Here is a 12,033-nt window from a genome sequence, read left to right as displayed (position 1 = left end):
CAGACAAAAAAAACCAAACAACCAAAACCCTGCAACAAAACCAAGTATCTGTATGAAGCTTCCCATAAAATGCAGTGAAGCAAACAGAAATAATTCTATCAGAAGACTGCTACCTAATTTTGGAAAATGGATACAGTTGGAAAATAGTACCAGCTGATACCGGTAAACATAAAAAATGAATCAATATTGCATGCTTTGCACAGTTGTATTACCTCACTAAAAGAAATGTCCTTACAGTTCGTTGCCATAAAACACGAGATGAAAAGAGCAGAGAGGATCGGTTAGTATCTATTTTGCCAAGTAATTTGTCTGTAATTCTGTGCCGGCATATTGCAGTATGCATTTTTTTCAACGTGAAGTACAAAAAAGGCAAAAAGCGTAAGTCTTATTTAGCAAAACAAAGCAATGTTTTATTATCCGCTTCTTTTTCATATGGACAATGAATGCAAAAGAAGACAGAAACAAACAGATAAGTTTAGAAGGAAATCCCAATTGGATATTGAACATAATACTTAATTTTATTCTTTCCATAAAAAGCTGGGAAGTGGAAGTGCCCCTAAAGTTTTAGTTGCTTTCAATACCTCTGAAACATTAAGAAAATGAATAATGTGGCCAGTTTACATATGTATATTTTAAACATTCATTATAGATACAAAACCGAATACAGCACTAGCTTAAAACAACATAAACCTCACTGGTTTTAATGTTAGTAATAAAAAGGCAGAATTCTAATATAAAAAGAAAAACTGGAGGAAAGTATTTGCATTTTTTTTTCCTCAAAGGTGCAACCAACAACCAATATATTTCTGCAACTGAGATTCCAGTTGTACAAAGGACTGAGAGATGTATTCTCCTGCTTAAGGAGAAGCATAAATTTCACAAACTTCAAAGGAAACCACACATGCATGAACAGTAGACAGTACCCCTTAAAGAGATGATATTTATAAGAAAGTAATGGTATACCTTAAATGGATGTTGGGAGAGGTGCAATACACATTTTCTACTTTCAGAGCTTTAAAAGTAGGATTTTTTTTTACGTTCATAGATTATTTCCAAAATTACCTTATATTTAAATCAGTTTATTCTTAGGAAATGGAACAGTATGTATTCTAAACAAGCGCTGTAAGATAGATATATGAATTTTTTTTGAGAAGCCCTCAGGGTCAATGATGTGTTTATACCGAACTCAAGACTTCTTAAACAGAGTCAGTGCTATAACCCAGGGAATACATTTGCAATTCCCTCTTTCAGGAACAAAGGTGCACCTACGAGGATCCAACTGCATAACCAAGGACTAAAGATGTAAGGCTGTCTGTCCCTGCTAACATGAACAAACTCTATCTTTTGATGGGATCATGCATATGAATAACAATTTTCAGGCTCAAGCCCAAACCGGTTAACAATAATTCATGTGAGGAAAGTTAGGATGAGACTAACAATTCAATGCCTTTACCTCCAAAATTACATCTAATAGTAACTATACCCTTAATAGCCAATTAACAAAATTTAGAGAATATGCTGTTACAAAATATATTTTAACATATTTCCTAAGAAGCAATTCAAACAGTCATTTATGCAGAGTTATTTACAGGGGAATCAAAGTGGAGTATCAGTTTTAAGCAAACCAGCATATTGGTTTGAATTTGATAAAATATTGGCAAATACAAGTCTGTGACAACAAGGAACTCTGAGGTTTAGGAAGCTTAAAAATGTTCTACACAATCATTAGATGAATCTAAATTATATATATAAAAAACCCCTATCTGAACTGGTTAATCTGAATCATTTAATGCATTTCATTGTACTCAAAGTTCAGATCAACAAGTCAGTGGTACATACAGGCTGTGAAACAAGTTACCACTTAAATCTTTCAGATACAACAAGCACAGATTAACCGAGTCTGACTGTACCTAATCTATACTAACAGGTGGTTTGTTCTTACTTCAATACTATCTTTTTAATAAGCACATATACAAATGTGCTAAAACAAAAGGCAGCAATTACAAATGTTTACTAGAATGACCAGAATTGGTACTTGAGCATAAACCATCCCGTCATTCATTTTTTGAAGCCGGATCTTCACTAACTTGTCTTCTGGTTTTAGTAGTCTTCTATCCTATTAACTCGGAGGGTTACAGATCATCTGGAAGTTTCACACTGGTATAGGAAAGGAATGTCTGTTCGGTGCAGTCTGGAGATAAAGAAAGAGTTGTACTTCAGTTCATTGCAGCAATTCACTAGAAGGAGCGTTGCTGACTGACATTAAACCTAGAAGCAGCAAAGCAGCAGCTTTCCCCCACCCCCCTGCCCATGTCAGGATGGGACTAAAAACCAAAGACTTATTTGTTATCATTTCAAAAGAACACTTGGAAATATTTTGTAGCTGTAGAGGTAATATTTGTTATTTATTAAAACTAATAGTCACTGCAGAGGAAGCTACCTGTCTACACAAGAGCAAGGACATTTAAGCGTGATAGCAATTAATTTGAACTCCTTGTTTCAATACTTAAGATGCTTCAAAAAAATAGTGTTTATGCATCCAGCTCTCTAAACACTCCACAGACGTTCTCAGCCCATACATCTCAGTAATGTTTACAGGTAAAGGAAAAATTCAAAGCCACTGAATTCAGACAGGACAACTCATTAACTTCAGTTAATGCTGAATTAAATAGTGGTTTGTCCCAAAGCAGAATTTTAACTGTAGGAGAGCAAAGAATCCCAGACCACATTATCCTACACTCCCATTACTCTCTTCAAGGTACAGTTTTCAAACACCAATTAGTCCTAACAATCCTAACAGTTACTTTTGAAATGATATTTTTAAAATTTGTTGTACTGAAAGCTATCAGGTATTTTCAGTCTCGTCTCTACAAATTTCAGTTACCACATTACTAAAAAAAGGAGCAATATGTAACTATTGTAAAAAGGAAATGGTGACATGTAGATGCCAGTTCAGGTAGGTTACGAAAAGACAATATACACCTTAGTTATTTGACTTTAACTTGCTGCATAATTTGGCAAAACGGTGCATTAAAAAGAAATACTGTGTTATGTTAACACATTTCTTCCATGATCAGAATATAGGATTTAGTATAGGATAGATATTTATCATTAGCTGTTTTTTAAATGCATGTCTTACGTAAAAGGAACCCTTTTTTCTAGGCAAATACTGTCTCAGGGTTTTTTTAGGCTTCAATAACGTGTTGCTTGTTACTTCATATTGATCCTGTGACCAATCTTGGAGAAAAGTTATTAAAACCTGCTTTATTATGGCAAACATAGCTTCTCGGTTAAGTCAAAGTACAGTATTTTAAGTAAATGCAGAGTAATGAAAATGCTACAGTACTTATTTCTAAGCTTAAATTATCTTGTCACGCTGTTTAAATAAAAAAAGTTGAACACAAAGGGAGACCCCCCGGTTTAAGTTACATAGTGAAGTCCAATAGATCCACCTAACGGATAAAAAGTATTAAGAAAAAAAGTGGCTATGTGCCAGACTGATTAGTCAGCTACCTGAAGGATATATAAAGCACACTGTTGCATACACAATAATCATACTTGTACACGACTGTCTTAATCCAGTCATGTAAAGAGAGACAATACTCATCTATTGTTTGCGTGTTCAGACCCATGTCAATCAGATTTAATATGCAGACAGATTAGTGCTTCCTAACTTGCTGACAACAGGTTGACTGCTAAAGCCAGTTTTCCAACACAAAGGACAGTATCCTGACAGGCAGCAGATGCTGTTTCTTGCTTAGGAAAAACAACAGGTTCCTCTTCGGTTTTGTTACTGAAAATTAGTTCCAGGGAGGACCGGAGGCAACAGGGATGCATTATTTACTTTCAAATTTCATGACTTCAAGAGACTTCAGGTATTTCCAAGTCCATGTAGAACATATACAACATTCATGACAGATTTTAAAAAAACATGCTATTTCTATTTTATGACAGAAGTTTGATTATTAATTTTTAATATAAGTATTTAATTCTTCTCAGTTTTCCCAGGAGAGAGAATCTTATCACTAAAAATTGCTTACCTTCAGTACAAGAAAAAAAATCTTGTTCTGTGAGCAGCTGCCATGCTTTCAGACATATTTCTGACTTTAAGATAATTAACAAACCCTCGAAAGAACAGGAGGAGCCCTGAAAGTGTATAAAATGCACAAAATGAAGTATATCAGCCGAAGTACATGCTATCCCACATTGTTCTTATTAAAATAGTGTGATCTAGATTTTAAAAAATTAAGTAAAGCAAGGTCTTTATGCATCATTCACAAATTCAACAAGCAAGCCTTCTGCTTTTATTTTGTGACATTAGGATACAGCTTTATGGAAGGCTTTTCAGAAATTTTACACTCATTCTGGGTTCAAGTATCGTCTGCTAAAAAGACTGCATGAAACAACTTAAAAAGAAGAAGAAAAAAAGAATACATGCTGAACATTCTTTTCAAGTAGAGTTCTTAAAATAATTTACTAGTGTCCTAAAAAGACAGACATCACAGATTGCTCTAGCAACAAGCCAATAATAATTTATAGTAGATTATGGCTTGAGATTTAACCATCCAGGAAAACGCACCTGTCCAAGAGCAGGAAGAACAACAGTCAATTCAAAAAAATCATTCAACATGTGTTATGATTAGGTTGGTTTTTTTTTTTTTTGTCAACTCCACAACTCAAATTTTTAAAAAATATGTAACTGTGTTTGAAAAAATATTTCAGCTGTGACAATAGGGACAACAGATACAGAATAGTCACACAGAATTTACAGTTGCAACAATGGAAATCACTAACACAACGTTGGCAACATCATTTTATCAATTCAGAGATTCTCTGGATATCTGAATAAACTCACTCCGAAAAACATATTGCTGCATAGCGGACACAGCTCTTTGGCCCATTTTCCTCCACTAAGTAAACTTCAGCAGAGTAATCCATTCATCAGTTGGATCAGGGAGAGTCCAAACACAGGTAAAACAATGTGCCCAAAGAGTTGCGGGGGTTGAAATCTGAATTCCACATCCAGTGGAGAGAAACGCGAGCCTAGAGAGCAATTCTCCTCATGTAATGAGTACATGGGCACTTTGGAGGTATATGCTTATGTGTATATATACACACACTGATACATTAAGATTCCAAAGGTTCAAATGAAAATCTAAACTGAAGTTTAACAAGTTTAGCAAAGGATTTCATCCTTTCCATCATCTTACATCCTAATAAACAATCTCTACGGTTACACTGATATTTTGCAATGTGATGCACTTTTTCTTCCTGCTCTCCAGGTTGAGACTCTTGATTTTTTTTTTTTTTTCCTATGCTCATTTCTTCTCTAAATGCTTTTTACTTGTAATTTTTTGTCTAATTTACTTTCTTTCTGCTTTTTTAAAACCAAAACCTCATTAGGACACACACAAAAAAACCCCCCGAAACACAGAGAACGCTCTGCTAACCACTGGAACTTTGACCTACGCCAGACACATTTCTGTGATTAAGGTGAATTCTGCACAGAGAAGAAAGATCTGGATCAAAAGTCTACTACAAAAGCTGCTCACCAGACGTTACCAGAGATAGTCCCACGTTCAACTGAAAAGCAGCTGAAACAGCAAAAGGTGGGCAGGCAGCTCTTAAGGTGCCTGAAAGCATACTTTCTGCATTACACATGTTGAAAAACCAGTCCAAGTTCAACCCATATTTTATATTTCTCTGTTTAGGGAAGGAAGAAAAAAAAAAAAACCCATGCCCCACTTTCCATTGTGCTCTTCAAAAAGAAACATTGGCTAACACTTAAATTTAAAAATTAGAATTGTCTCTCTCTTCAATTTGTTCACTGTACATGACAGCTCCTTGGAAGCAGACCACTTCACTTCTCTGTGAAGCGTGAGCAGATTTTTCCAGACGTTGAAAAAAGGGAAGGGAGCAGAAACAGATAGGTGAACACCTGAAGAGAGAGAAGATGACAGCAATAGGTGGGCTCAGGTATGTCAAAGCACTACACAAAAGAAAGAATCCAACTCTGTTCACTCACTTCTGAAGAGATGCAGGACATGCTACGTCGCGTGCTCTGATGGGAAAGTTATCCGAAACAACGAAATACAGATCTGGTTGGCAGAGCTCCCATGACTTGATAAAACTCCCCCATGTCCTGCTAAGTAGCTCTGTTGCGTTAAATCCTTCTATGGTGTTCTAGCAATCTCGGTATATCCACTTTTATCAGTTTAAAAACACTGTTGGCCTATTTCTTGCAAAACATTTGTAAGACAAGGGAACGTTGACTGCTGGATGCATACTGCATGCCTCATGAATGCCTGTTATTCCACAGCATATTATAAACTTTGGGAGTTAAAGTAAATTAAAAAAAAAAAAACACCTTCAAACAGTTAATGCTGAAGCTAAGGCTTTCCTAAATCTCAGTGAGCTAACTTTTGAACAAGTGCTGCAAAGACTAGGAAAAAGAGGAACTACAAACACACAGATTTTTCCATAGACATAGTGGCGGAAAACATTAGGGGAAGAACACAGTATTTTCATCCAAGTGAAAAGAGTGTCACCCCCCAATTTCCGGCACCACAAGGTTTTGTTTTAATTAAAGGCTTATCTGGAGACGTTTGTACCTATAAAGAGTCATTTCACTTGCTACTTTAATGCAATCACCTCAGAGTATGAAAGCATTCAAGGGACTGGTGCTGAGACATATTTACAGTTTCTATGTATCTCAAGCGACCAAGTGCACAACAGTAGAGCAAGATGAGTATTAGGAAGTCTGATGAATGCCCTCAAACTTTACTAAAAGGCAGACAAAGTTTTAGGTAACATCTTTTAAGATTTCTGGCACTTCTTGTGAGATAAAAAACAAGTCACCAGCAGTCAGGATTTAGCATTGTTGTTTTTTCTTGTTTTTTTTAATTTACTCAACATTTCATTCTAACATTAGCTGTTTGCCATTTGAGTCAATTGACTCCAAGGGAAGAGTGCCACCTACTGAACCAGCAACAGTTTACTATGCTTCCACAGCTAGAAAATAAAATGGATAGTAGCACTCCTGTAAAAGAAAATCATTCCAGATTTCATATTCTAATTACAAAATCCACAGTAGGAAAAAAGGTATAGTGGTTGGGGTGCGCTATATCCTAATTAAAAACAGCAAGAAGAGCAGAATTTGATGCGTATGAGACTTTGAACATGGGCAGGCAGGCCTCAGAGAAAGCTGGCATCATGAGAGCACTGTGATCAGAAAGCATGAAGCCATTCTCTTGTCTGACCAAGAAACTACTGATGCAGTCTGCATTTCAAAGGACTAGAAAAGGACATTTTGTGACCCGTGTACCAGACAACAGACTCCACTTTCCTAGGATCGGTGACATTTCTTAAAATGTAATACTTGACATGCAGGTTTATACATGTAACCATTCAGTATCACTCACTTTTCAGTATGTTCTCTATATAAAGACTAAGTTTCATTACACAGTTCTGCACCCCGGCATCAGTAGAAGCAGCTTAAAAAGCACAAATTACAAGTCTCAGGTAGGTACATAATTACATATGTAGAACACAATTTTTTGAGCTGAAGGTTATTTGAATAGTCTGCAGTTCACACACCACCACCACCACCACTATGGTAACCAATAACCTTGTGAATACTATGGAAATAAAAACAGCACACAAAACTATCAGCAGCTAAAGAAAAACACACAGCTAAGCATGTAACAGAACTCTTACTTACAATGACATGATTCATCTTCAAGTACTCTCACATCAAACCAGAAATGTTTTCAATTGCCACTTACCAAGTACAAGAAATATCCACCAAAGCCAGTACTGTCCATTGAAATATCCAGTAAAGTAATCTGAAAACTGAAATTCATACATGAGGCTTAGCTGCAGTAAGACAGATGACTAGAGATTCATTTAATGCACTATGCAAATACAGAAAGCACAGAGGGGAAAAAGCAAATTTAAATAAAAGTAATATATTCAACTAAAATGGAAACCTAGTATTTGTGCAGCAGTTTAATATACAAGTAACACTTCCAGTGTCAGTTGGTCTGTGGCAAAGTTATTTTAAAACCCCTAAAAATCTGCGTGTATGTAAAAATCCAAACTTGTATTACTTGCCAGAACCATCTGACATTTTCTATTATAATGAATCACTACTTGTCAATTCTCCTTTTTTCCCCCCAATGCCTGCCATCCCAAACACATTACAGCAGCCTGCTGCTTTAGATATTAACACCAAAAGCCACATTAGTTTAATCTTATCAGACAGGGATGTTCTGCTGACCCCTCAAAAGAAGAGCTTTTGACCTTCTGTATACCCCCTACTGTTAAACGCTGCCAAGAATACCAGCCCCATAAAGACCCCCAACTCATTAAAGTCTTTTCATTTTCAAACCAGCATTCAGTTCCCAGCGGTGAGCTGAACGCAACTAAATGAACCTTGAAGTGGCATTTCAACTGTTCCTGTTAGTGACCACGGTAGACAGTTTTGTCCGCCCTGTGATGTGGGAGGCAGCTGGAGGGCAGGGTGTGATGGTATTGGAGACAGGTATCTGTGCCTTTACCAGGCTCCAGACTGCACGCTTCACTGATAAAAAGGCTAATCAAATGCCTCCAAAACTCACATAAGAAGTAGGAATGGGGAGATGTGTGAAAAGTTGCCAGAAGGAATGAAATAACCTATTTAGAAGCTCTGCGCACTTTTCATATACTTCCCATCCTACTACCATTCAGTATGGTAACTGCATCCTGCCCCAGTGCTTCCCATTCGCCATTTCTAGGCCATTTCAGTAGTATCAACCAAGAAATATCGTAATTCAGGCACATAATTCAGTTTACTCTTAAGAAAAAAAAAAAAAAAAAAAGATACCGCAACCAGATAAAATTCCAAGAAATTTAAAGAACTCTAGATATAGTTGTTTTTTTCTTCAAGTAACTGTGCACAGAGATCCACATGTTTTCTCCAGAATAAAGCCAGATCATGAGAATTCTTTAAAGTCTTAAATGCAAATTCCTGTACTGTACTCATTTCTATGGGCAATCCAAGAAAAAAATATCAAGGAACAGAATTACTAAGTTGAACTAAAGAATTGGTACTTACATTACCCCTATATAAATACTAGCATTTCTACGATTCAGCAGAGTAAGTATTTCATATTTTGACGCTTCATTAAAATATCAAATGAATACTCAGTTCCCAGGAATTTGACAACATTATTTAGCCCATCTCACTTGATAGTATTTTCCATTCTCTAAACATATATACCAATACACTTTTTTTAAAGTTACTATTTCATTTAACTGGAAAGAAGATTTACTAAAACCAGCAAATACTGGCTTATGTGCATTACTCTCGCACTTTCTTTAGGCAGAAGCGGCCATGGCTGCAGAACTTCCCCAACAGCAAAACTGTGCTTTTGTTCTCCTCTCCACCCTCACCCCACCCCCCCCGCCCCAAGTAAAAACTGATACAGAGAGAGCATATTGTGAACTCGGACTGTTCAGACACCATAAAGTTTTGCGCTACTGACCCCGAGAAAGGGCAGCACAGGCCTTTGGAGGAGCTTGAAACAAAGGAACAGAACAATTTTGTGCACACACGGGTGTTTGTGGGTCACCCTTAAAACAAAATTGTCGACATAGACCTTATGGGCTTTCTACTCTTGTCTCTAGAAAGGGAGACAACAGAGGAAGATGATAATCTTCACCATGAAAAAACAAACCAACCCTGAGGTCTTGGAATTCATCAGCTCTAATTTAGTAACAGATCATGTACAAGAATTTAAATATAGTCTAGAACCCAGTAATTCTTCAAGGAAGTACAGCATATATTAATTTTGTGTTTGTTATGAGCACATTTTCAAGCAGATAGGAATAATAAAAATGGCACAATGAGCAAGTTCTGCCCGCTGTTTAGTATGCCTCAAGGGAAGCTGAAAATATCCCCAATGAATGCATAGTTGAAAAATTCATGTCTTCTCGTTCCCTTAAGATAAATTCCATCCCAAACCCTGAATTCCAATCAAGTACACCAGAATCACATCTGGTCTGGTAGCATTCCCCTGCTCTGGGGAAGCAAAAAAGCCAGCCCCCCAAATTGCCCTCAGCTCTGAGAAGGATGCAGTACATGTCCAGGAAGTACCATGCAATCTCATCTCTCTAAAATCCTTATATTATTGTGGTAAGACCAAAACACGTTAACTTACTAGCACATACACATTAAAAAAATAAAAATAAATAAAAAAAAAAAATCAGAGTTGGCAGGGCATAAAAGATGACTAAGTTATCCAAGATCTCTTTCTTCATTAGACAGGACAAGACTTTAAACGTTGTGTCTCACAAACATGTAGAATTCAAATTCAAAAGAATCATTACATTTCATCTAGCAGCCACTTAGTCAGCTAAGTAACTTCCATTCGGCTAACAGACCTTTCTGAAAAGTAGCTAGTCTTGCAGTGAAAATATCAAGAAACTGAGCACCTAAGATGGTAAAAATGTTACTAACTTCATTTTTGACTTGATTCAGTATGTATCTTACAAGGAATAAAAGAATCAGATACACAGAAGAAATGCTTTCTCATTTCCCCCCCACCCCAGTAGGCTGAGCCATTTATAAATCTTTCATATAGGATACCATAATACCAGCGACATTTTAGGTACTTGCTCCACTTCTTCTGTATGCTTTTAAATATTTCTGCAAAGAATGAGTCACTCTACATTTATTTTAGTGGAACGATGAATGTAAAATGCTATGCCAGATAAAAATAGATTAAGCTTCATTATTAGTAAGCACATATGAATATATAGCAAGTAAATTCTCTACTAAGGTGGAAGTTAGAGAAAATTCTAGGCATTCTATTAAGCACTGGAATTTAATATACTGATTTTTAATTCCATTTATTACATATCCTTGAATAAATTGTTATGGTTTGGTTCTACAAACAGAATCTGTACAGCGTGAATCAAGAAACATACCCGTACAATGAGAATCCATTTGATCAGGGACAGACCAAATCCACAGATTGCACCATACCTTCCAGCTATGGTATTTGTTATACAGAAGGATAAACAAAATCCAATCCAGTTGAAAATAAACGCCACTGTAAAATAAAAGAAACAGTGGCTTCTGTTAATCTGTATAGCTAAGCAAACAGACTTAACATTAATTTAACTTCTAAACTAATAAGGACATGCTTACACAGTCAGTAATTCCCTTCCGGTAATACAGGCTTTCAGAGGTTGACTTTGAACCCAGACATTCCCCATGGTATAGTCACTTAATAACAAAGCAAATGGTAAACAGGCTGGAACCTACTACTTTAAACAAGAGAAAATTCCAACATAAAAGAAAGTATTACATTGCTACAGAAAGCTAGCCAGATGACACTAGACATGAAGGGTAAATGCAAACAAAGGACTGTAACATACAGGACTTGGATTAAAACAAAGAAAAAAAACACACCTTGCTACACTTTTATAACCAAAAATATAGTTATATGCACACATACGTGCATGTATCAAGGCTGCATATTCAGCTTTATCCAGTTTGGATCAAACAGAGTAAAAGTATCCGCTCTTGCTCTGTAAACATCGTACAGAACTGAAGATAAGTTGAGAAGCTGATGTTTCACTGGTTACTGTCTTCTCTTTTAGATCTATATTCAAGCATAAGATATAAGAAGCCTTGGAAGTTTTACACAGAAGCTTAAGAAATCAAGAAACAAAAAGGACATTGAAGTAACAGTGGTAGTTATGCTCAATACACACCTCCCAGTAGTTTTACAATTTAAGTTTCATAAGTGCATATGTACTTGGCAATCACTAACATCATCTGTACTGACTTCAATTTGCATTCATCAGGTCAAAGTGTGGGAATTCCCAAGTAGGTGATGTCCCACCTTTGCGAGTAAGTGGGGGCAACTCATGAGAAAACCGTCGAACAGAAAAGCTGGGGGAACTGGTAGAAAAAGACAATTCAGGAGTTCTGGAGAGGGCAAAGATGGTGGAAAACTGAAAACATTTGGGAAGCCCACAATAAAC

General features: G+C 36.4%; 1 protein-coding gene across 1 annotated transcript in view; it reads right to left on the bottom strand.

Moving 5' to 3' along the window:
- Window positions 1-430: 430 nt before the first annotated feature.
- The window catches only part of NDFIP2 (Nedd4 family interacting protein 2), a 30,574-nt gene continuing 18,971 nt past the window's right edge, over window positions 431-12,033 (bottom strand). Inside the window, exons 6-9 of the mRNA XM_035899659.1 lie at window positions 10,969-11,093; window positions 7,785-7,851; window positions 4,041-4,146; window positions 431-2,191 (exon numbers count right to left, since the gene is read on the bottom strand). Of these exons, the coding sequence (XP_035755552.1) occupies window positions 4,043-4,146; window positions 7,785-7,851; window positions 10,969-11,093 (296 nt within the window). The 3' untranslated portion in view covers window positions 431-2,191; window positions 4,041-4,042. The remainder of the gene's footprint in view (window positions 2,192-4,040; window positions 4,147-7,784; window positions 7,852-10,968; window positions 11,094-12,033) is intronic.

This window comes from Egretta garzetta, unplaced genomic scaffold, assembly GCF_000687185.1.
Source record: "Egretta garzetta isolate BGI_Z169 unplaced genomic scaffold, ASM68718v1 scaffold808, whole genome shotgun sequence".
Taxonomy (NCBI): domain Eukaryota; kingdom Metazoa; phylum Chordata; class Aves; order Pelecaniformes; family Ardeidae; genus Egretta; species Egretta garzetta.
The sequence above is the reverse complement of the archived record's forward strand: the minus strand, read 5'-3'. Positions and strand labels throughout refer to the sequence as shown.